This window comes from Dromaius novaehollandiae, chromosome 3, assembly GCF_036370855.1.
Source record: "Dromaius novaehollandiae isolate bDroNov1 chromosome 3, bDroNov1.hap1, whole genome shotgun sequence".
Classification (NCBI taxonomy): Eukaryota; Metazoa; Chordata; class Aves; order Casuariiformes; family Dromaiidae; genus Dromaius; species Dromaius novaehollandiae.
In genome coordinates, this window is record NC_088100.1 from 46,363,861 (window position 1) to 46,390,869 (window position 27,009).

At 36.3% G+C, this 27,009-nt stretch overlaps 1 protein-coding gene across 2 annotated transcripts in view; it reads right to left on the reverse strand.

The window, feature by feature from the left end:
- Window positions 1-27,009, reverse strand: part of ASCC3 (activating signal cointegrator 1 complex subunit 3) — a 282,237-nt gene that overhangs the window by 18,359 nt on the left and 236,869 nt on the right. For both annotated transcript variants that reach the window (XM_064508824.1, XM_026122085.2), the window contains exons 35-37: window positions 22,441-22,552; window positions 22,051-22,185; window positions 3,771-3,995 (exon numbers count right to left, since the gene is read on the reverse strand). In XM_064508824.1, the coding sequence (XP_064364894.1) occupies window positions 3,771-3,995; window positions 22,051-22,185; window positions 22,441-22,552 (472 nt within the window). The remainder of the gene's footprint in view (window positions 1-3,770; window positions 3,996-22,050; window positions 22,186-22,440; window positions 22,553-27,009) is intronic.

A 27,009-nucleotide genomic window follows, 5' to 3' on the forward strand; every position in this document is an offset into this window, starting at 1 on the left:
TAACTGTGAGATCCTGTCAGTGATAACATCCTCGTTAGTTTTTGACTTGAGGTTTTCAATATAGAGCAGACACATTCCTGTAGTTTGATCAATGCCTCTGTGGTCATTAATTACGGAGATGGGGGTGGGAGCAGAAAGGCATTCAGCCTTCTAGAAGGTTACATTTTGCTATTCCCTGCATTTCTGCAGTAAAAGGGGAAGAATTCTGTATTTTATCTTTGGTAAATAGATGTTAAATCTTATCTTGCTATAACTAACAAATCCTAATTATAGGAAAGCTGTAATAAAATATATTTCTTCCATTTCCTATGATAACAATTACACACCTCCACTGAGCCAGCACTAAGACTGCTCAAACTCTGCTAATGCTGTGTAAAATGCGGCAATCTACTTTTAGCCTTTTACAGGTATCTGACATCAACAACTTATGACTTTAATCTTTCATCATGATTATATAGCAACAAAATTCTACCATAAAAGCAAAAGTGACCCCGTTAAAGAATTCTGACCTAAAAAAAAAAAAAAAAAGGAAGATGCAAAGGATTCCTACATAGGGAATCTTATATAACAAACTTAAAATTTTAAAAAGTCCATTCCTATATTTATATAATTCCTATAATTCCTTTTTTGTCCAATTACAGTGACCTGGTTTCAGAGTTTCATGTGTATGCTGAGAAGGAGAGCTAGAAGTTATAAAAGACAGTATGTTATGAATATTTTCCCCAGAAATATCCTGACACTCATCTCACAGTTGTGCACAAAATGTAGGTGTATGGCACAGATGGACGTATGTTATAGAGGCCTTGGCAGCAACTCACCAATAAATATCATGTTAAGTTTCGCATTTAAATTGCAATAGAAGCTTACGCAGAACATAAAATGGAACAAATTTAGTAAATATAATCTCCAAATGTGGATAAAAACACAGAAAATGTGAAAACTTTGAAAAACTACTGCAAACAAAATGACCTTACTGAATTTTGCCAGTTTTGGCTGATGGGTTTCCTCACATCCATCAGCTACTGATGCTGTTAAGCAGTTTACTGACTGACCATTAACACTATTCAGCCCAAAGCTACTAGGGAAGAAAGAGGCAAAGAAGAAGTAGGCGGAATTATAGAATGGAGGGAATGTGAAAGGAAATAGGGGAGAGTAGGCTGGTTTAGGTGAAAGCCAGGACAGAAGAGATTGGAGAAGTCTGGGGGCCTGCAGTGGAAAAGGGCTTACTTCCACGGCCTGAGTTGGCAAATCCTCAGCTCTGCAGGAGGCCTGGGATGGAGGCCCTCTCTATGCGTCGAGGTATAATCACTTGTAAAAGCCCTTTGAAAGGGGGTTTCCTGGCTTCTTGGACCAGAAAAGCAGTGCTGGTAGGGAGAGGCTGTCATTCACATGTCCACCAGCAAAAATAACAGTTGATGTTCGGGTCAGTTTGAAGGTCAGCTATACAATCTCAACAGGTAAAGTACTTCGCAAGTAAATAAACAAGCTTTCAACCCAACTCAAAAAGCAATTCTGCCTCACTGCTGAATTTTACTTCGGGGGTGTGTGTGAGCTTGTGTTCACCACCCCTGCTGCACATGTTTATCAATGGATCCGTCCATGGTTCAGTTCCTTCTCTCACAACTAACATCTTTTTTTCCACCTCTGTTGACGCAGAGTTCATCAGCAGGTCAGTGCTAAGGAAAAAGGTAACAGCCAGCACTGAAAGTGTAACCCTGCCTATTGCTTAGATTCTAGGAACTTTAACCTCCGTTTGGAAAGCGTGACTAATAAGATGGAACAAATATTCTCCCAAGAGAGGTAAACCATGCACCAACTTCAAAATACAGAAATGCTTGCATGTTTTTCTTTTTCTTAAAAAAAAAAAAATGTTCCTCATTGTAAAGATGACTGTATAAGCAACGCTATTTAGTAGTTAACAAAAGGTACCAGTGCCAAGGCATTGCATGGAATGATAATCCTTCTGACCTTGATTTCAGTTTAAAAGAACTGTTGAGTATTTTAGAGTTGGGATTTTTATGGGTAATTATGGTCTCTGAAATACCTATTTGAAAGTAACAGGATTAAAAAATAGTAGTGTAGCAGGATAAATATTAAGTAAAATAATTACTGAAAAAAATCTTTAATTTACAATGTTTTTTGAATATGTACTTAACTCCCCTCCAACCCCCAAAATGCTGGCTCCACAGACATTTAGTTGACCTCAAACTATTTGATTTATTTGAAATTGAAGTGAATTTTCTTACCTTACCTGACCAAATTATATTACTCTCTGTTAACAATTAAAGTAAAATAATAGTAATAAAAATTTCATATATTCAAACTTTCAGCACCATCATGGTATTGATTTGAAATATAGGGAGTAGAATTGCATTTAAGCACTGATGATTGCCAAGTTTCATACCAGAGCAATAAAATCTGTGGTATGATTTGCTTGTTATTCTCCTTTTCTCAATTTCAGTTTTGCCTTGCTCAATATTAGAATTATAAACTAGAGATTTTTGCTAGTGTAAGGTTTAGACCTGCCCAAATGCTGGGACACTGAATTGCCAATGGCATTCCTTCTGTCTATTTAGAGCACGTTACTACCAATTAATAATGAGATCTCTCTCCTAGATTGGTTTTGCAGACTGGTAGGCTTGACACAGACTGATTGTTTGCAGAATCACGTCCTTAGCACCTGTGTTACCATACTGCCAACAGGCTTCAAACAAGACCAGATTTTGGTAGATGATCTCCATAAAAATGGCACGTCGAACAATGAGGATATTAAAATTCGAACAAACAAAAACTGTATGAGGAAAGAATTACTGTCCCTATTTTACAGATATGGAACGGAGGAAGATAAAAAAAAATATTTTGTCAAAGGCTGCCTGATCTTCAAGAGCCTGCGAATGAGTCCTTGTCCAGTTCTGCTAAAAAGAAAGCTCTTGTTCCTCTCTGGCGGACTCCGGGAGGCACTCAGCTCTCTGCATCAGGTAGAGCTGACCCTCTCTCCCGCTGGAGCTGTAATTGTGCTTTTCAGACATTGCAGCACTCTATTCCAAATTTAAATTGCTGCTATAAAATTCTTTTGAGGCATGCAGCTATGCATGTGATTGCTTGTTACTGGTGCTCTCCATGGTCAGTTTAGTTTCTGTGGGTTGTGATTTCTGTACAGCTGTAAAAGTCACAAACTTCCAGATTGTATTTAAAATCTCTGTTTCAAGTGCGCTCTTTGACTCTGTGATAATTGGGAAATAGAAGATATGTCTTTTCACTCAAGGTATGTCTTTTCACTCAAGATAGAGAAGAACCCAATGTCTTATCCCAAATTACATTTCAAAATGTTTTATTTATGCTTGGCATAGTCTAGAACACTTTTGGGTGCTATAGAAATAAATGTACCCACAGAAAGCAGGTTCTTGGGGGTCAGCATGACAATTTCCAGGGAACGACTCCATGCAGGAATGAATTATGTGCAACATTTCATGATACAGCAACACAAAGTTGTTGCACGTGAAAGAAGAGGCAAGCCTGATGGCAAAAGATGCCTCCAGTCACTACCAGAATCTACTACTGTAAGTTTGTTTACCTTCAGTTTGGTAAAGCGAGCATCTTTGTGGGCACCTAGCTCCTCCCTAAGCAAACTGGTATTGTACTGTGTGGCACCAGTCCTCCACAAGACGTTGCAACAAATCTTCAGATTTTCTCTATATTCAAAATATTACAACAGACTAACACTACACAATAAAACAACAGAGGTTAAATATTGGAATGCATTACTGTACCTGACATATTCTAATTGCTTGGTCCAACACTGTCTTTGTGTCAGTGGCATAATCCGGACAAGGCAGCATGGCATGACTGAAGTGGGCTTGCAGCAGCAGATGTGTTTTTGTGTGTGAACTATCAAATGAATGAGGATTGACTTCAACTGGAAGATGTTTCGCCAGTTCACTGTTCATCTGATCTTCATTGTGTCTAACAGGCAGATCTGTGTACTCCTCAGCATTCTTTAAAAAAAAAAAAGTATAAAATGTATTTAAGTATTATAATTAGCTTCAGAATAATTATTATTTCTTTCTGAGACGTTAAGAGTATATGTGTTAAATTTACTATAGTTAGATTTCATTACTAAAATAGCAGCATTTTTACTAATATTTAGAAAGCTTACTCATTTATCAAAATCATATGTTTGTGGGGAAACATTAGCTAGTAAAACATTCAAAAATATTCAAACAATTACACGGTTTAACCTTTTCTGTATAGCTGATTTTAATATTAGAGAAGAAGAAAACATAAGAACTGAAATAAATAAATTCATTGGCTGGATACAGAATGCGAGATGACCTTCTACAGATACCCTACTTAATTGGCTCACAAAAACATAATTAAGTTAGCTATAAAGAAGTCCGTAATTCACACTTTCCTTTTTCAGAGTTTCTGCTTTTCTTTTTGTATTCAAAACACAGTGGGTTTGAAATACCTCTAACAAGGTTCTTTCAAAACATGTTTTCAATATTTTGAGCAGTCAATGTTTAAGCAACAGATGATCAGTGATCGCAGCAAACTGCAAGATTGTAAGTAGGCGCTGAAAACTATCCTCTGTGCTCCAGAGTGGGATTAATACTATTTATGCCCAAACAATAGATTTCTTAGAACTTTCTTGCTGTTGCAGGAAGGAGCTGCACACCAGCAGGTAATCTAAGCGTGGATATGATCAGCAGCATACTTGGGAAGTTGCTGAGGGGAACAAGCATAACTCTTCTAGCAGCCAGAGCAGAGCTGCTCGGTCTCTTGCCACAGAAATCAACTGTTTCTGAAAGAAACAGAATTCAACAGAAGCACCTATAGAAGAACTATAATTTGGACTGCACAGAATCGACTCATTCCGTGACTTAGAACTGGGGATGTTTTCCTCCACAAAATCACCTTTTTCTTGTTTGGAATGAGAACGATTTTTCTAATGTATAAAACTTGTGAGTAGAGAACGACTTTTACAACATCTGATATCTTTTCCATCTGTAATTTAAGAGAGTATATTTCTTTTATCATAAAAGAGAAAAGCGTTTGGGTATCCTTCCAAACTATGGGTTTGGCAAAGAGATCGTCAAATTAAAGATAAAATATTCAGAGTTTTATATTCCCCTTGGACTACAGATTCAGTATTACGGGTTTTAGTCTTCAATCTCCAATCAGACTTCCTGCAAATCCATATTAATTAAATATTCACAATTTCAGAACTATTTTAGAACACCTATTACAGCTACCTAATTGAACTGCAAAGTACCATATCCACTGATTAATGTTCTAACACTTACAGAACTTTTTTGACAATGCCTGGAAAAAGTTACATAGTTGTTTTTTGCTCCCTTAAAAACTGACAGCACAAACAGAGTCTTTAATGGCACAACGGAACTACATCTAAATTGTGATGTAAATGTAAAAGGAAAGATTGATCCTAGACAATTTAAGATTTGGAAAGAAAATCAGTATGTCATTAATTTATTTCATATTCTTACAGCAGATTAAAAGTGAAGACTGACTCAAGACGACTGCTGCTTAATCCTGATGTCTCTGCTAGATCTCTTGTGAAAACTGTGGTCATTTATTCTCTGAACCTAAGGTCACAATCTTGTTAAGCCCTATAGAAGGCTGCATGTTTGCTTCACTCTTTTTAACTGGCATCTCCTTCAAAGATATTTTAAAGAATATTTACTGAGGAGATTTTTTACTTAGTTTTGCTTTTCAGTTTAAAATAGCAGAAAGGAGAAGGATCAGCCAAGCGACTCCAGACCGATTTCTGAAATACGTTTTCACTAATTTGTCCCCAGCACATGTTTTATTTACCTCCAAAACACTCCTCTTATTTTAAACAACTTGCCTACTTAATTTCCTGTTTGTGATCATTGACTGTAAGTAAGTGAGGTTCATTTTCTTATCTGCATCATGTAGGTAATTAAAGGAAATTGAGAATGGGTAGTGAAGCTTTTATACAACTGAGAATGAAGCTGAATGGAGGGCACCAAGGTCAGCAGAGTCCATTATATTTTTATGTGAGAGGCCAGTACGTCTGCCCTGTCCTTGTTTGCTTAGTGTAGGCTGGACAGACTACTAACTGCAAATCTGTTTCTCTGATTTGCCCAGCTGTCCTTGAATAAAGACATCTTCCATTGCAAAATGTTAAATGACAGTGATTGACAACTCTGTGATGAACTCTGCTTGTAACCCCCTGCTACTGTTTTCAGATTGCACATGAAAAGACGGAATAAAGAAACATCCTTTGTAATCACCTCAAATGGGCCCTGCTGTTCACTCAATATTTTTTCATTTTAGTTTTCTTTTTCATTATAAATCTCAATCTGCTCTGCAAAGGCTATAGATTCAACTATCCCATGCAATATATAGTACTTTACTGCATTGTATCTGAATACTCTTTTTACCTCCATGGATGAGGAAACATATCAAATTTCGTATCAATCATTAATCTTCATTCTAAAGTCAAGAAACTTAATGCAAGCTTTATAGTTAAACCACAGAGCACTGCTGTGCATTTCTTCTTTTCCCTTTTTCTTCTGTTAAGTTAAATCAGCACTATCATAGCCCATGTACTAATAATATGTTTATAAGCACTTGCTGAGTTAAAGTTAACTTGTTATTGGATAGCAGAAGATAAGTAGGAATTTTAGTTACTGGTTCTGCAATCAGGTATTTGGCAGTCCTGTCACATCTCTCTCATCTCTATGGGACTGTGATGGACTTTCCCAATAATGTCTTCTTTTGGGCATTAGAGACTGCTGCATCATTTCTAGGGTGTACGAATCCTCTCAAACCTGCATTTCATCCCTTATGCAATGCAGGGTCATATAGGAGACTGTAACTTGCTTTGCCAGAGAGAAATGTCACACACAGACTTAGATAAATTGGATAGTTACATTTTACAAGGCCAAAGGGCTATTCTGGTAATTGAATTCTGTTTCCTGCATAACACCAGCCACAGAATCACCTTAGAGCTCGCTCTGGATCACGCAGCATCGTGTTCCAAATATGCAGTTTAGCATCACCCTTTATTTGAATTGTTCTGAAAGTGAACAACTCATCCCATTAAAAAATACATCTTTTGCTGGTTGTTCTTTTTTTTTTTTTTTTTTTTTTTTTCGCTCCAGCCTCCAGACATTCAATGTTTTTATACCCTCTTGGAGACTGAAGACTCTATTCTTAAATTTTGGTTTCCCATGTTTGTATGGGCTATTATTATACCTTAGCTTTCTCTGATAGCTACATTTAGTTCTGAATTGCTCAGGGTCTCATATTCAGCTGATTATCCAACATGACTACCTAAAAAATCTGAAACAGATAATGTTTATTTGCATCCAGCCTACCAAATGATGCAGCTCACAATGTGCTAGGGATCTGGTCAAGCTTGTTTCAATGGTCATTTAATAAAAATAAATAAATAAACGTGTTACAGTCTCCAACCTGAGATCTGAGTCGGCAGCCATCTGCAACCAAATCATACCCTGATCCTTAGAACATCTGCAAGTAACTACCAGGCATTTACTGAAATGTAAATGAGGTCTCCACCATGGCAAGTACTAAGCTCCATTGTGCCTGTAGGGTTGAAAAAAAATCAGATTCTCTTTCTACCCACAAAATTTACAAGTTTGGCTGAAATTACTGATTTATAATGAAAGATGAACTTATAACTTCTGCCACATGCAACTCTTCTGCAATATTTTGAATCTGAAGTAACTACCTCTTGTTACCTGCGCATAAGAGAGAAGAGGATACTTCTGGAGCATAGACAGAAATGGGATCCAGGTGAGCAACTAAAGTAAACTTGAATATTTTAAGTTCAGCCATGGGCATGGTAAAACTTATAAAGTTAATGAGTTCTAGACTTTAAATAGCAGTTGATTAATTTGTAACAATGAGGGTCTAAAACAAACCAAAAATAGTTTCTCACATTCCAGAGTTGAACCAATAGTCTTTTCTTTAGTGATGCTGTATTGGAAACTACCTTAGATATGACTGACTACATGTATTGTGTACAACTTTGTGTTGACACAGTGAACCCAAACACACCATATTTTCAACTTAAAAAAAATGGCAACATCTATTTTGCTCTCTTTCAAATTTCTGACAGAGAGAGGGGAGAAGAAAGCATGGGAAAAGTATTGATAGAAAATTTGACACCTAAACAGTAGCTAAGCTAAAGTATTCAAAAATCAATCCTTGCAGTAAGCTAGTACTAAAAATAACTACCAGAAAAAAAAAAAAAGTGAGGACTGTTTTTAATTACTATAGTAATCACATCCTCTTCACCTGAACTTTCGTTTAAATTACATAAATTTCTGGTAGTCTGAGTACACGTTAATGGACTGCAAATATCATACATTTGTGCATAAATATAAACACAGAAAGGCTGAAATAAATGTAATTGGTATTTTCATTTGCTGATTAGTTGTTCTTTTTTTTTTTTACAGCTGTTCTGCAATTAACACTAATGATACATTATGCAGTGAATTTTATTTGTCTGCCATCAGAAGTTCAAAGGTATGCCAATGCGGAATTTATTTTTCCAAGCAGAAAGGGCATTTTTCAATCTACAAATAACTGTATATACAAGTTAGAGGTAACTTAAATTGATAAGCTCAACGATAATATTATTATATAATTAGGTTTTGACTATGGTCCCACTATACAAAGTACTACAGAGTGCTTTAGCGCAACATCCTGACTTGTCATTAGTAGCTAAACACAATGAAGTAGCAGGATGGCAAACTCAAAACTAAAGCAGTCTGTAACTGCCCTCATTCGGTATCATCTATGTTACTGTGGGGCTGAGCAGAAGTGCAAAGTTCCACTAATATAGGCCCTGACTTCCATCAGTATATGATAGCGTAAAGCAACAGCATGGTGAAAGAAGAGAAAGAACAAGCACAACAGCACGGATAGTTTTTGAGTAGCTAGGTAACGGGATAACAATGCTTTATAATAGATTCACAAATAAAAAAGTAATTTTTGAGGATTAAACTTGACCATCTCTACTTAAAGATATTTGAAATAATTTGTTTTTTATACATACATATGTATGTATGTGTATATATAAATATTTCCATTCACACACTGAAAAAGTCTTATTTAATTCTCTATTAAATATATTATAATAAAGATACAAAATAGCTTAGCCAAAATCCCCTAGTTATCCCTAACCATCTTCCTTTGCCCATGCTCTTCCCAAGGCCCAGGCCACGGTTACAGGCAAACATTCAAAAGCTAATGACACGACGATATATTATCGAAATTATTTAAATGAACCAGTACATTCATACTGTATTTTATCTTCACATTTTCAAGTGTGAGTTTGATTTACAAGAAAAGACATTAAATTTACACAGATGTGTCCTGGCAGGCAGCTGGAACTCAATCAAGCACAGATTTACATTCAGAAAATAAATAAGTGTGAGGAAACACCTTTTTTTTTTTTTTTTTTAAAAAAAACCCACATGCTTAACAGCTGTTTTTCAGAGCACCTTAAGACTAAATTAGATTGAAAAATGGGATTAGAGAAGTACTTGCTAGAATTACTGCTCTGAAAATTATATCAGTGTTAGTGATTCCATTATAAACTCCTATTTTTGGGAGTTTATTGCTAGCCCATAAATGTATATTCTTGGTCTTAGTTTTATGGGACATAATTCATGCTTCCAAAGTTTAAAATGTTTCTTTATTCTTAGATATAAAAGGTCTAGGGTGATATCCCAGTTAAAGACAATAATAAACATATGTTACTAGCTATAGGTGTTTTAAGAATAAACATATTTTCCAGATTCACATTATAGACAAAAAGGAAAAAATGCTATTTCTATCAGCTTATTGAAGCCTCTACATTACACAGGGGTATTTAGATTGGAAGCCTTCATTTAGGTAGCAAACACTAACAAAACACCTTCCTCACTCTGTTTTATACACATAAAGCGTACTTTTAAGATACTTTGGAGAAGTGACGTTCCAAATTTTCATGGCAGCCTGGCAGATCTGTTTTAAGAAATAGGGCAGGCTGAAATTTTGTAAAGATCTTTGGCTAACATAATGCAAAGGAAGAGGAAAATATCGGCAGGCAAGATCAGCAAAATATATTTACCACGGTGCTGGAATTCCTCAGAGAGACCATTGCTAAATATGCTCTTTGCCGCCATATACCACGTAATGTCTCTGCCCATCAACTGCACGTGTCTGTGGCAGTGCAATCAAATTCAGCACGTGCGGGCTAAAGCCTACCCTGCAGCGGAGCTCCTTTGCAGCAGGGGCTTTTCCATCCCTTCCTCCCACTGCCCCGGCAAGCAAGCAAGGGCAGAAACCCCTGTGCCATCCTGCTTGCAGCGGGGCACCAAGGAGGTGTGAGCAGCAGCTCCTGGGACAAGGCTGTCGCTGGCCGCGGAGAAGGGGCTCCCTTGGTGGCACGGGTACTGCCCCGAGTCTGCTGCCTCTCTCGGTTTAAGGCTCAGCAGGGCAGAGCACTGGAAATTTCTATCTGAGCAGAAGTTGAAGAGAAAGTTGTAGTACCCATTAACACGTGATGATGTAAAAAACCAAACAAATTATTTTTAAAAAATTTGTTTATAACTAGGCTTCAGGATTTAAAATGGGCACATTTCCATAATGGGATCTACAAACTTAGTTTATAAGAACATACAAATAATAAGTTCTTAAATAAACATTGTTGATCAGAGAAATCACATATGATTGTATTCCCAGACTTCTCATTTAAAACAAATTATACTAAACAAAGACAAGTGTTTGATTTTTTTTTGAAGTAGCTGCATCTGATAAATGCTACAAATTTTACAATTACAGACATCATAAAAAGCACAAGCTAGGGCAATGAAACAGTTGAGTGATGACTTAAAAACACCCTGAAGGGTTTAGATTTCACAAGTTCACCTCTTACTTAAAACATCCAAACTACAAACTACTGATGACATTCCTGATGACCAGAGGTCAGGAAACTGAAAGACCTTTGCCACTGTGCACAGAGCAATGGGAGGTCACCAGTAGCAGAGAGAGACCGGGCAGATTAGAGAACTTCTAAAGTCCAAAGTTAAATTACAGACCTGTGCTTCAGCATGGAGTTGTTAAAAGAAAGAATGCAAGAATGCTAGCATGTGCGAAAGGGCGATGAGGATATGAAATCACAGCAATCTGACATTGTGAAAAAGTTTTTAGCATTTCTATATTAATGTGAAAGTAGATTTGTCCTTTTTCTAAAGTTCTCAAAGCATATCAGAGAAGCTAAGTTTCAGAGTACTGTAAGATACAGTAATAGAAAATATAATTGTTGTAATTGGTTAACCAAATCATTTACATCATTAACAGAATCATTTCCTTTTTAAAATGCACACTTTCTGTAAGCCTTAAGTCTCACAATCCATATTTCATAAAGTTTCTGACTGAAATCATAACTCAGTGCTACTTTTTTGGCCAGTCTTAATAAAAAACATTCTTACGATACATGCACTATTCCCCCCAAATGTGTAGGCACTTTCATAGTATAAAGCCTGTACATCTTTCTTGAAGATGGCTTTGGTTCACTCTTATTTTTTTAAGTTAAATTATTGCTTATCAGTAAGCTTGTAACACTTACACAACTTAAGAAAAAATAAATGCAAAGGAAGAGCAAAGTAGGGCAAATGTAGGAGCAAACATCTGAAACTGGTAAGGCATACACATTATTCACCTAGAATAAGTTATTTTGACCATTGCAAATAAATATAAATTGGATGGTATAAATTCCATTTATAAAGTGAATTATAGTGATGTGAGAGAATTATTACATTTTATCACTCGAAATGGTATATTTGAGATTTTCAGCTCTCCAAGACGCCTGATTTTTCCTATTACTTATCATGAGAAAGCTCTGAACCTGCACATTCTGAACACATTATAATCAGCCCATTTTTATTCTTACTAGCTAGGTGGGACAGTGACCCACAACTTTTTTCCCGTGTAAACTCAGGTCATATTACAGGAAAGATTTAAAAACCACTGCTTTTGGCTGTATTGCAATCTCAACATTAATACTGAAAAGTGCGTGAAATCAGTAACGTGCTAGTACGCAACTAGGAAAATCTCTCTGCGCACACATTCAAAAATCTGATTGTCATGAGGAATCTACTTCAGTTCCATTTGGACGTTTGTCCAGATTTTGAAGCTGAGTTTGGCTGAATCAGCTGGCTCAGCCACTGACCGAGATGATGACAGCAATAAAAATTGCAAAAGCAGATACTGGCTTGCAACTGTCCCCAGGAAAGCGATCAGTCATTTTCCATCTTTGGCTTTGATCCTCCATTGAGATCTTCCACTGTGAAGCCCAGACCCATGGAAGAAGTTAATGGATTTCTGCACGAAGTCAGTGCAACTCTATGGAGATAGGAATAAGCGCTGCTAATTCTCAATCTGAAATGGGGCTCATACGTATTGTATATGTTAATGGCAAGCTGTAAAAGCTCTGTGTGTTGAAAACCAGATTTCAGATCTGCTGACCTGTGGCAGCTCCCCTAGTGGGGAGCCACAAATGCACACTGGTGCATTTTTGTACTGGATTAAATTCCAGATCTAGACTATGTGATCAGAGACGAACAGGAATAAAAAGTTCACAGGCATGAATACCTGTCATCATGTGGTGAAATGACTAGCAGCCTCTGTTCAAGAGAGACTCAAGCCCAGAATAATAGAAGAACAATATGAGTTGGCAGAAACATACGGGAAACTTGGAAGGTGCCTACTTGCACGATGTCTCCTCAGCGGGCCAATGCTACTGGTCTCACTCTGAGCAGCAAAACTTTTAAATGAAAATAGTTTAATACAATAATTAAAAAACCCCACAGCTGTATGGGGATGTGACAGCTGTCGCAAGTAAATTTAATAAGGGTAGCTTCCTGATGACAACTGGCACATCTCTACTTATTTCAGTAGAACTATGTGGATTAACATTGTTTGAAAATCTGACCCAAAACTTTGAAGAATTCCAGAGTTATAAGGTAATGCAGAGATAAATGAGATTGATGATTACAAGGGTGGGGAAGAGGGGCAATCATCAAGGAAATAGAAAAGTCAGTAAAAGGAAGACTATTTGAAGCTTATTAAACATGTATAGATAATATGTTAGATGTATAGATATGTTCGATATATAGATAACATGTAGATAATAGATAAACAGTTTGGTGTGCTTGGTTTGAGGAAGGTCTATCAATACCTTTGCTATGAATGACCAGAGTTCTGATAAAGTGAGTGACATGTCAAAAATGCCCTTGTACCACGTTCGACCCTAACAGAACATCCCTTTACCAGAATGGGACATACCGTGCATTACCATAGCAGATCTAACCACTTTGGTTGGCAACTGATAATTTTTCTTGGTGATGTTCATTGTATGAAAATTTGTGAGAATGCTGTAAACTCAGTGTTCTCACACAGACTCATACCATGTCTTTTCTACCTGTAAATACGTATATGCATATAAAATAAACGTTAAGAGCTGTATTTACCAGAAAATATGAGGAAAGATAACTGACTATTAACTGAGTTGCATATATTTTGGCTCTGCTGTAAAGTTTCAAGAACTTCCATTAAAAGACAAAGGAAACAGAGATTTTCAGTACCAGATGTCTGGGAAGATCCCATTTGGATTTGAGCTACTTAAATTTGCAATCATGTATTTATACATCTAACAGAGCTTCTGTTTCCCCTAGAATCTGAAAATTAACTAGCTTTGTAGCATCTTCCTTGATCTGCCACCCGTGCCCTGAGGATTAGAGACTCCACCTGAGCTTGTTTTACAAGCATAACAGAAAAAATTAATCTCTGCTGGCAGCGATCCCACTGGGATACTGATGAATAATGATATCCCTCTCTTGCTGCCCTCTCAGTCCACTAGAAAAGCCACTCTAACCCAGCAACGTGGAAACCGCTGAAACCATTCCAGCTGTGGATTAGCAGGCAGTCAAGCATCCATCTGTTCTGCGTGAATCAAGAGAAAGCAAACACGCATTCTTATAGCTAAAGAAGTATTCACAATTAGCATCTTATATGACCACATATAGTAAATATTAAGACAATCATATACAAAAGAAAAAAAAAATCTATTATCTGCACCTCATGTTGTTTACATTTGCTTGCTGCCTTAAGCAAATGATAAAACAGTCTGAACTCATCTCATTAACCTGCAGTGTGTTGTGCATTCAAGGATTTAAGATATGTAAGATTAAATTTCTTAGTATTGTGTGCAGTTGTACCTAAAAATATTCTGTAAATATACACACACATATTAAATAAATATAAGCAAATACGGTGGCATGCCCTCACCTTGGCAAGACAAGGATTTAAGAGACCAGTTGTGAGAGGGAATTTAGCTATTTTCTCACCCTCTAAGGTGTAAGGGATAGACTTGAGATATTTTCTCTTTCTGAAAATGAGTAGTTGAATACTCTTTGCTGCTTTCCTAAGCTTTTCCACTGGAACAAAGAATGGAAAGAGAGTGGGAAATTGGGATGCAGGCAACCCCAGACAGGTTGGTGGAAACTGATTTGACTCTTCCATGGTAAATAGGCAATGCCCTGCTATAATTTAAGGAAGGCTGTATTTGAGTACCATCCCAGGTAAAATTACTTATAAATGTGTATAATTTCATAATTTTCCACCCAGGACAATTCCAACATTGAGTCTAAGGTCTGGTCTACATTCATTAACTTCTGTGTAATTAAAAGAGATCAATGGTGGAGGAGATTTAGGGAGCCCATATCTATTCAGCTGAAATGGTCACTCCATTGGAGAAAAGATCACATTCTGTACTCTGTCAATGTTGTTAGGATAGTAACAGTGCCTCAGACTGGGAAACAATACTGCATTTATAGTATTTTTTTCACTCCAGCACAGAAGCATTCATCTCCTGGTCAGAAGAGCTGCAGAGCTGAAGAAAATCTGCAACTGTTCTCTCAAAGCAAGCTTACTATATTGTACCAGATTTACAAAGATATATTTTACATTAAGTTTTTCAAATGCTAAGAAAAGTTTTTGCCATTTATACCAAAAATTCCTGCACGATTTCTCCTAACATTATAGGTAGTATGAGCTGGTAAAATAACTGTAAGCTAAAGCACATTGTAAATACGAGGCATTCCATGAAAATATAAGAGAGACTGATTTCTTAAAAGTTCATCTGTAATAATGCATAATATCAACATTTAAAATAAAATTTAACCATCTGAAACTAGCCAGGTTCCATCAGAAAAAAAAGAAAGGAATGAGACCAAAAATCTAAAAGTAAATAGGGAAAATGCAAGTGTCAGATACTTCACTAAGAACTGATCGGTAATCCTCTTACGTCCTTTTTCGAAAGTACTGTGCTCAAGGCACAATATATACTGGATACCAACCTTGTATGATGTAATTGTATCAGCCAAACCAATCCTTACCCTGAAATTTCAGTTACAATCTGAGAACAGGCTATAAAATGACACCTTCTTTCTTAACAGTTTTACAGTTCAGAGCAAAAACTTTTTTGCTGTCAGGGAAAAATATTTCTGTGCCTTTAAACAGCAGTCAGTAAAGGCTGAGTTAGTGTCACTAACCGAACTGAATTCTGTTAAAACAAATTAATCAGCAATATAATTTTTACTGCTATAACTTGTCGTACAACAGTTTGATTCTACCAGAAGCAAAGGCGATCCCTGGAAATTAGTGAAGACAAAAGAACCACGGACTGCAGAGGGCCTAAATTTGCCTCTCCAGCTTTAATTAGAGATCAGGAGGCACAAAGTAGGCAGAACTTGCACTGACTTGCAAAAGGCAGGCTGAGCTTGTGCCACTGCCTTCTGGGATCCTGGGGAGAGGAGACCCCGCTGCCATTCAGCAAAGCAGCGCTCTATTTTATACAGAAGTTTGACCTCACCTTGATAAAGATGATTTTTAGCACTTGTTTAGTTTCAGCAAACACATTGTACATTTGAAAACAGAGCCAAATGACATGCTTGCTGGGGGAAAAAAAAAGCCATTTAATTCCCAACCATATATATGAATACTTTGCAAAGTATCGACTGCTGCGCAACTACACATAGTTTGAAATCTCACATCATGACTGCGTTTATAATCCCAACTGCCAGGTGGTATGCAGAAAGACTGTTGTGCTGAAAAAATAAGAGATGGTGTGTGGTTGAATTGCCTGCAGCTTTAAGGAGTCAGCTAAACCAAGCTTGCTGTCCCTGAACTTGCCTTAGTAGCGTATATACCAACGACAAGCATCGATTTGCCACAGATGGCAGCCAATGTTCACATTGCCGACTACTCCTACCTACTCGAGCAGACGCAGGCGTAATAGCTTCCTGCCTCATCCAGATAGTTTGTGCTGGTAAAAGGGAGTGTTTCGTCGCTGTAACTGCCCCTCTGGCTCCTGAAAACGGAATTTATTTCACCACATTTCTGGCAGACAGAGTTACTGAAGCAGCTGTTTGTAATGTGCATATAGCCTGAGGCTACTGGCTTCCACTACGTAGCTATATACACCTTCACAAGCTTTTTCCCCTGAATGCTGGACTGCAAAAAAACCTGAACCAAAACAATGACAACAAAAAAAGAAATTAAAGATACTATAGTAATGGAAATTCCAAGGTAACAGTTCTCGTCTTATGGCCTACCTCCTGGGAAACATATGTCAGCAGCCTTCAACTTTAAAATAGGTTTTATTTTAACTTGCCTGAGTATTGATTCAGTTTTTTAAACTGGCAAGTAAGGAGAGAAGTTGAATAAGCGGATCAGAGGAAATGTTTGTTTATCAGAGATTAGAAAGTCAGTGTGTGTTGCAGTTATCAGGGCTTTATAGTTTCTGTTTTTGAACTTAATTCTTTCTTCTTGATGCCATAAAAATTAAAGAATTAAGCTATGTTCAGTTAGCTCTCAGTAGTGGGTACTGTCATCTTGATTCACCAACTGATTGTGCTTTTCTGGGAAGGCAGGCAGCATCATCTCCTTTCAAACTAAAAATCAAACAATCATTTGGGGGAAAAAAAAGAAGAAATCATTGTGCTATCATGTTAGAAAAAATGACTATATTCAAGTACTACAGCAGGACTCACATTCAGGACTGCTCCATCTACTGGGACTAGAGAGAAATCGAGCCAAATTTCATGCATGTACGTAAGTTTTACCTTTACTCTTTCTGCTAAGTACAAGATATTTGGAACATACTGGATATGCATAATGAAATTTGGACGCTATAAAAAAAGCATTGTAGCATTTTGTGTTATTTTCATGAAACCGAATACTATTTTCAAATTTAAACTATTTTATTAAACAAACATTGTTCAAAGCGGGAACTGAAGCACAAAGGTTTCTAAATATTAAGCTACATAGAATACATGCTGTACAATAAGGAAAATAAGGTCCTGTAAATTCCTATGTTTAGGATTAAATTTATGCACTGAACAGTCCCAGGTGTGGATTTACTGTGAAGAAAAGATCTAATGGTAAGAGATTAATGGTAACAGTTTTCTTCTATTATCAGTGGTCAATGTGTGGTGCCTAAGGCCAATCCCTACTTACACTTTGGCCACAGCAGTCATGTTCGTACTGCTGACAATGCACATACGTATATGTGAACACAACTCTGTAAGCCTTTGAAAGCCCAGAATGTAACATCACTGCCTTATTCGTTTGATATGAAATTTATATAGTGAAGGATTTCTATTCTTGACAACAAAATGCCATTTTTAAAGAGTAACGTAATGAATACAGTCTTGCTGATCTTTTATGCCTTGAAGAAAATCATAATACACCTTTATTTCCTTCTAAACTAAACCCTGAAATTACACAAATAAATGCAGACTTGAAGATGACTGTCTTAGTAAGGCCGATCTGATCTTTTTTATGAAATGGTCATAGAACAGAAAAACTTTTCTGTAATACCTTAAAAGAAGCAAAAGTTGCTTGTTTTGATTAGCCAGTAACATAGCAATGTTTCTACTGTGGTTTGCAGAGAAAGTACTAAACAAAACAGTTCACATTAGCTTGTTTTTAGACAATATTTTCATCACTTATTAATTTCTCCTTCCCTAGTGTCTAAATGTTGTAAAGAATTGTAAAGTTGTAAAGAATCCCTCCTTGATGGTTCCCTAAGACAAAAACCTTTGCTGTCCTTTCACAACAGGTTGAACCAGCAACTTAAAGACAGAATCTTGCTTAGGAAATAAAATTATTTTAGACTGAGTGTGTAAGTATTCACAAATACTCACACGTTTCCCTGGTTAGAATAAGATGTGCCAATGAGCATGAACACAAAATAAAGCTGTAAGTTAGTTTAGTTTCCCAGAATCTCCTAGCATGAATACCTAACAGGTACTGAAAGACAGATAAGGTTTTAATAAGCTTACTCTTTTGTTATCTACATATCTGGGATGGAGAGCACCCGTCTTGTGAACCTCCTCCTTCCACCTTCCAAATCTTCTACTACAGCAATGCCAAATTTTCTGCTGAGGTACAAAATACTTACTCTAACACAAACCACCGAAACAAAACCATGTCAAGTATCAGATAGAAATATAGGGAAGAGATACGTGGACACCTGACTGAGAAGCTCATGTTGTAAAGAAGGACACATATGGCCCACTACAACATAATACCATGTTGTTCTGACCCCGAACTCCTGAGTTAGAGGAAAAACTCTCTCCCAGCCAGTTTACCTGAAAGACATAGCAGTAGGCACAAGAAAACCAGCCAGTTCTTTCTTCTAAGTAGAATGCAAACACTGAAATAAGGGACAATGTGCAGATAAACCAAAAACTGCAAGATGGTACTGTTCTCCCCTTCACCGTGCAGCATGAATGACAAAGGATTTGTTCAGCAAAGAAGAACATTAACCAGGTGATCAGATAACTGTAGCCCCATGCTACCACTAATGAGACTATATACGAAAGGTAAGGTAATAGGATCAGGCCTGCATTCAAATAGGTAACTACCTACCAGGAAGCAAAACTTTAGAAGACTCACAAACTTATGAAGCTAGTAGATCTAGCCAAGATCCTAATCTGTCACCAAGCTAGACCTCCTATCCTGAAGGTACAACAAAATGACATTTGATTTTAAGAAGATTTCTGGTGAGTGCTATTCTAGTACAGAAAATGATAAAAATTACATAAAAGTATTTCTCAGTGTTTTTCACCTAGGCCTTTTTCTCCTTTGCACCCAACTTTCAGAATAAAAGGAGATGGTCTTCAGATACCTCAGGGGATTTTAGCCTGTCAATAATAATTCATGAACACTTTCTTATCAATAATTCTTAATACGAGAAGCACCGTAACTCAACAATAATTAAACTCACTTGGATTACTACTCTCTGAAACATAGCTGAGAAAAGTTAAAGCAAAGTCCTGTGGAAAAGCTTCAAGCATTTTCTCTCAGAAAAATGACAGGCATACCAACACGAGAATCTGAACTTCACCTGCTGGCTGCAAACCCAAGACAGATTAGACATCTCGAGCACAGATTTACCGAGAGGGGAAGGCAAACCACGAGGGATTTGTACCTCACCTATTAGTATCACTTACTACCGCATACATTTAACATGATGAGATTGTGGAGATGTTCAGATGTGTCATGTTCCTGTTCATGTTATGGATGCATCAGCCCGTAAGACATACTGGGAAAATCCATTTGACCTCTGCAAAATGTTAGCAGATGACCAAATGAAAAGATAAAGCAAAGACAGAGGAAAGAACGGGTACTGGGGAGACTATGAATGAATTGTCTTGACTACTAAGCTGAGGCAAATCTTGCCGTCAAGTGACTTTCTGAAACTCAAAATCCCTTAATCAAACACAGATTTGAAACTCTTAGTATGATCATAATTTTTTGAATTCTTAAATACAACCTTGTTTTTCTTCTGGCCTTAAACAACCTTTTGTTCTTTTCACGGTACATATTGATAATTTGGTAAAAACTGGTATAAACCCCATTTCAAACCCACGATGTTGGGATTTTCTTTGTTACAATTGTACGTTTCTGTCTTCCTTACCTATATCAGACCAACTGGTCAATGTCTAAAGGTTTGGAAGATTATGAACAACAATAAAAAGAGACCCATATGTCATCTCCACAAAATCCTGCAACTGCATTTGAGAAATATTTTGGATGGTTATTCCTAAATAACACAGTCCAAAAGTCAAAACTTTGTAACTGAGTGATCAGCAGAATAAACACAATTATAACCATGTTGTGTAATGATAACAGACCTTTTCTACTATAGGCTACAGCTTTCAGTTCCAGCATCATTAAGAGATTTTCTTCAAATTACTTTTTAAATATCCTTTTCCCTCAGGATTTTCACTTATACCTAATTAGACTACTTATCCCATGCCATGTAATTCCCCATTGCCAAAACTGCTAAATGCTTCAATAAGTAGGAGGAGGGCACCAGTGGAGCAAAGCAGATGTAATGTCATTGGTTAACAATAGAGGTGTGAAGCAACTGCCGTAATTACAAAACTCATTAATTCACAGTGTTTAGGGGAAAAAATCCTTGGCAATAACTCTGTTGAAATGCTTACTCTTTTCAACGCTGCATCAGATTGAGAAAAACTTTCAATTTACACCTTTAATGACATGGAATAGTAATTTCACTAGTAATTATGAAAATCAACATCTGCATAAAAATTAAGGAAAAACTCAGCTATAATGACATCTACCATTCATTCATCCTTTTCATCTTTCAAACTGACCTATTTGGCAATCTTGGCCCCTAACTAATTTTAGTCTCATTGCTTTTAAGACTGTAAATGGACAACTCACAAGAGCGTGTATTTCCAGCAAAAACTTCAGCAAGAATTAAAAGAAAATAAAAGTATTTTAAAGTGTACAATCACTGCCCAACACTAGGTGTTTTGTCTACAACAGAAATATTTGCCATTTACCTTTGCACTTCATGAATGTAAGCTCTTTAAGAGGAGCCCTGGCATAAGACTGACAATGCTAGGTTCTGCTTAGATCATATCTCTGCCCTTTGCTGCTCACTAGCTCTACATGGTGCCATGAAATGTCCCTCCATCTCTGCTAATCCTATTCTCAGCTTTCCCTATCCAAATTTGTCTGAGAAGAATTTCTGTAGCTTCTAGTTGGCAAAAATTTTCTCTGGAGAGAAGAGGAGATTTTAAAGAGACAGGAGCTGGAAGAAGGCCCTCACCTTGAATGTTCAAAATTATATTATATTATTATTTTTAGTTTCAGTTATTTTACATGCAGCATATACAGGAATTGTGGTTGAATACCAATTTGAATTCAAAACACTGAATTTTATTTCATAGAATTTGCACTTGGAAGGTGGTCTTCCTTCCAAATATTTGTGTGCACAAGTGGAATAATACCACTTTTAACCAGAAGATTTTATAATTATATATTTTAGAAGGAAAATGGAGTAAAACCTGAATCTGTTATGATGATATGTAATACTACCATGTTGAATTGCACACCTCGTGTCTGGATTTGTATCTTGAAATCTTTTGCTTGCAACACACTTCTCTACTAAACAGTCACTAGACTAACTGTAAGAGCTGGCACTACTGCAGGTTATAACCTCAGGTATCACAAAGTGGCTGGGGCAAGGTAAAAAAAGACCTATCAGGAAACACATCTTCCCTTTACATCTCCTCCACCTGTTAAAACTGCTGTATCTTCCAGACAGTCCCAGTGCAAAGTGATGGCCCTGGATTTAAGATATTGATATCTGATATACTTTTTTCTGGCTTTTTAGTATTGTACATAGTTGGAAAAACACACATCAGATTTGTGTAGAACCTGAAGATTATAAAGGGAAAAATAAGAAAAAAAGGGATACAGAATAATTTTGAAGTACTGAAACATGAAAAATGATTCAATTACATTACTCAAAACAACAAAAAATTGAAATTACAGGTCAGGGAACAAAGTTTTTTTTTAATTTTGGGGTGGTCCTTCATATACTTGCACATATCTTTAAGACTTACGAGTTACAGATTTTTAGATTATGAAAATATCACCACTTACTGTCAGAATTAAGAGCAATTCTTCAATGTTGCTTTCAGGTTTCAACTGATCTTTGAACATCCCAATTGTTGGATGCTTCAAATAGTAATAGGAAGCAATGCGGCCATATGTCAAAGGTTCAATGCTGCGATTATCCTGTTAGAAGAGGAATCAAAATATGCATGATTCCCGCAATAACTGTAAAATATTTTAAGATTACTTTATAAGAGAAAATAGCAAAAATGATTTAGCATCATAATTTTGATTGAGCTGCAAACCCGATGAGAAAAAGCTCAGCTTTCAACATAAGTCTTACAAATACTTTCACGGGCAAACTTTAATATCTGAAGTCAGGAGCATGTATCCCATTGTTCGCTTTCCCGAATCTTGTGAGGCACAGATCACTCTTACCTCCCCAATTTCAATGCAGTAGGAGCATTCCAAATCAAAGAGGGATTTCTCCACAAGGCTCGAGAGGTACTTATTCATAGTGTCATGGCTCACATCGCCCAAGTTATAGTAACTAGGGAAATTGAAAACAGATACATTACACAAATACTTGTGACACTCTGAAGATTTTTATACATACACACATGGAACAGCAAATATCCACATTAAGTGATTAAACACAGAACGATTCCCTTATATAGCCTAAAAAGAAATCCATGATTCTTAAATGGGTTGTGGGAATAGCCAAAAAATACTAACATGTACATATGGAAAGATGATGATTTATCTGTCTATTGATAGTAACGCTGATTCAAATAGAACTGGACATACACTTTGCAAGCTGGAATATTTTCCTGATTACATAAGTATGAAAATGAATAAGCAATACTAACACAAATAACAGTACTGTTAACTTCAAGAGAAAGTAAGAAATCTCACCAAGGATAGTAAGTGTTCTTACATTCTGCAATGCTGAAAATAAAACCTAGGCATATAGTGACATCTCTTGAAAGAATAATATTATACCAATCTAAATGCCGATACTTGTTATATTTCAGCATCATTTTATTCTCAAAGTTAAAATTACTAAAAAAAAAAAAAAAAAAAAGATGGAGTCTTTGTCCATGTGTTTACTCCTCATGTTTTTATTTAGGTAAACTGTATCTAGTAACAATGGTTCTTAGTTAACTGCATTAAGGAAAAATGCTTATAATGTGTGCCAAAACATTTTGTTACACCTATATATAAAAAGACCTAGGGACTGAAATTGCCTTAACTGTAGAATTTAAGCTGAATTATGAATTTTTTATTCACACAGACTAACAGAATTTCAGGGAGAGATGTTGCCTAAGAAAACTTTAGATAAAAATGTAAGAATTTGAGTACTAAATTCATCAAAGGCACAAATTCAGGAAGTAATAAATAAGTTCAACACACAGTAAAGAAAAACTAAGCAGACCCAGAAGTTTTTAGCTTTTAAAAATTCTGAATTCAAGCAGTGCAATTAAATCTCGGAACTCTGAAGCTGAATTCAAACAAAAACGTTCAATGATTTATCGAAATATTAAAAAGCACAGTAAAAAAAGGGTGCTCCTGCTCAGTAAAATCCTGTCACACAAAATAGAAAACTGAGATTGTTTTTACAATTAAAGATGCTTCTTTATTCACACTATCTGCTTCACTGAAATTTCCTGCTGTTACGACGACACACTCAGCATCCCCCACTGGAAATAATACCATATGCTCTCACAGAGATTAGCTACTGTTAGCAGTTTAATCACTTATTTCGTGCAGGTGAACAACAGGCTGCACAACTCTGTGCTGAGATTCATCTCAGCCGATTTTACATAGCTACATCTACACCCGAGTTAGTCTTCTTAACTCCCAGTGAGAAGAAGCAGGCACTGGCAGAATACTATTCACCCAATCTGTTTTAGATATCTGTTTTAGGATGAGCTGAAATGTGATCGCTGACTGAAAAAAAGAAGTTTAGACAATTAGTTCAGTTTTTGATGTTATATCTAAATTCCCTTCTCTGTGATTTAAGCTCTGCTTTCATTACTGTTCTGCTGTTGCTAGCACATTTCAAAAGACAGAATTGTTTTTTAAATGCTAAAAGCACCCTTCAGTGACTCTTTATTAACAGAAACTGATTTTCATTATTTTTTTCTTAAACAGTTTTTAGCATTTCTTTATGAAATGTTTTAAATAGCAATAGAATAACCAACAAAACCAACACGCTAAATATCTGTATAGTTATTTCCAGATTTTATTCCCTTGTTATTAATCCCAAATTATGGCATTAATTTTCCCATGCTTTGAATGTTCACTTATAATTGAGTAAAGTTGGAGTAAAACACTACTACCAAGCTAAAGTGATTTAAAAAATCTGTTTTGAAACAGTCAGCTATATTATACAACAACAAAGCATATAAAGCAGGGAAGTATTCAGCCCTGTGATATTGTATATGGGTTCATATCAAGATTATCTCAAATACTAAAAGTAGCTGTTGTCCAAACAAAAATAAAGCAAAGAACAATCTGTATTGACTAAAAAGTTTTATCAAGCACATGGCCACATATTACCAGCCTTATCCAAAGAAAACACATTTGCAGTAAAAGTACTCTAACCCTGTTTTCAGCAACTTAATTTTCATGTAAGGACAGCCAGCTTTTAAATATACTGAATTAATATAGTAATGATAAAAAATGGTCAACATTTCCATCTGCACCTTTTATTGGCCTGACATTTTAACCCCCAATGCATTTAGATTCTGTTTATTAGTAGTAATTACTTTGTAACAATTTGCTTACCTTCCGAAAATAATTCCAGCAAATTATCTACATAAATTGTTTAAGGATGCAAACAGAATTTCTATTTTATACATCTACACCACTAATGATTCATTAGTGTTTTTCTCTAAATTGAATATAACACTACTGAACTCATTCTAATTAAGGCATTTTATTGCCACAGTATTCAGATTTGCACCGTATCATTTCTGCACTATTTACAGTACCACAAAATTGATGCTGAATACTGATAAAACAAATGAAGAGATATGGACAATAATTTGAATTTTATTTTTGAGACTGTAATTTTGAGACAGTAATTCTGAGACTATTTCAAATAGATTTGTTCTTGTACTCTTGCCTAACTGACAGTATTTCACATGGAATAAGTCATCATAAAGGCACTACGATGCCTTTTAAAAATTGTATGAATTTTAAATTTGCAGATTTTTGGTAAAATATTGTCAGAGGTGTAAATAACTAACTGCCCAGTGCAAATAAAACAGTATGAACAAAAATCTAAAATTAGCTGGAATCTTGAGAGAGGAGGTACCAGTGTGTTGTAACTAGTATCTGTAATGGGGTAAATACAATTTTGAGCACACCCACAGGAGCTTCTTGGTCACTTAGCACATTTGCCCCTTACGAAAAGCAAAGCCATTCATCTAGAAAGACTGTCTTAAAATCATTAGTGAAAACAGGCGTATCATGACATTAGACAGTATTTTGAACGTGCAAGCATAAATGCAAGCTGAATTTTGCATGTTGGTTTGCTCAAAGTATAAAAACTGCATTGTATGTGAGTTCTTCTATGAAGCTATATTACCTAACTATTTAATTACAGATAAAGAATAAAAACAATGCAGTTTCATGCTCACTGCATTGAATCATCTAGTCATTATTTTCCCTTTGCTATAAACAGACAGCCTACCTTTTTATCAGCACACCATTTCATTTATTTCACAGTGAAGCCCAGTATCACAATAATTGACTTGTCAGAAGCTCTAATTTATGAGGCTGGGCTCTGTAAGCCTTCTCCTATATTGGACTCAACCTGCACACAAGCAGGGTTGAATATTTACAATGCTGTTAACAGGTGCTGAGTTGTTTAATGATTCTAATAGCCAGAAGCGTACTGCGAAAGCCAGCGGGATCACAATTACAGGCTGTTTGAACACAACAATTACTCGTCCCCTGAGAGGTGTGAAAGTCAAAGGCAGTTTTATCCTAACAGCATCTAGCACATGGGCTAGACAGGCTAACTTCCATTAGTAGTCCATTGGGAAAAAGCAATAACAAACCCCTAGGTATCATAAAAATTTACAAAGTATATAAAATTTAAACAATCGAAAACTGAAGGAACTTTTTATTGTCTTTAAAATAATATATTTAAAATCCCAAATCTTGTAGAGCTTAGCAAGAACAACAAATCATGAAACATGAACTTATTTCTCTAATCTAGGGAAGTGTGGAATTTCATCAGCTGAGAAAGATAGAGAGACGTGCAGGAACATAAAATGTAGATGAAGTTACACAGAACATTTAGGATTTAATGTGAATGGTGGCAATCATTTCCTGTTTAGCTTATGTAAACCTGACCTGAGATCTCGCTGGGAAATTTTTCATCGGCCTTGAAATGGTCTTGCTATAACTGTCAATGCTGTGAAGTCATTTGTTACCGCACCATGTTTTTTATGTTCAGATTATATGGTAGTAATAGTGACACACATAATGAAAATCGGTGGCAGAGTTGGCTAAAATATTGAAAGAAAAAACTTGCTAGCCGGAAGGAATTTTGAAACAAACAGACAAAAGGACAAATCTACAGCATTATACAGCATAATTTGATAACAAGAAAGTGCCCTTCCTGAGATTTTACAATTCTGAAAGCAGAATTTCGTTATGAACAGGCGTGGGTGAAGCACACATGGTCAGTTTTGTAAATTGTTTTACTGCAACTGCAAATTGTTTTATTTTCATAAGCTTGTGGTCTTCTGCAGCTGTCATCTTCTGACGTCATGCAAATAGCACCGAGGGCATGGCACAACTGATGGATCTTCATAGCCAGCGGACTACAGACCAGCATACCAACTCCCTTCTCTTGGTGAGGCACTGCTGACCTACTCTGGAGTCTGAGATGGGCTTGCTAACACGTTAGAGTATGCACAAATGCTACAGACTAATCTGTATCTGTATTTTTGCATTTAAATTATTATTTTCTTGAATTTATATATTTGC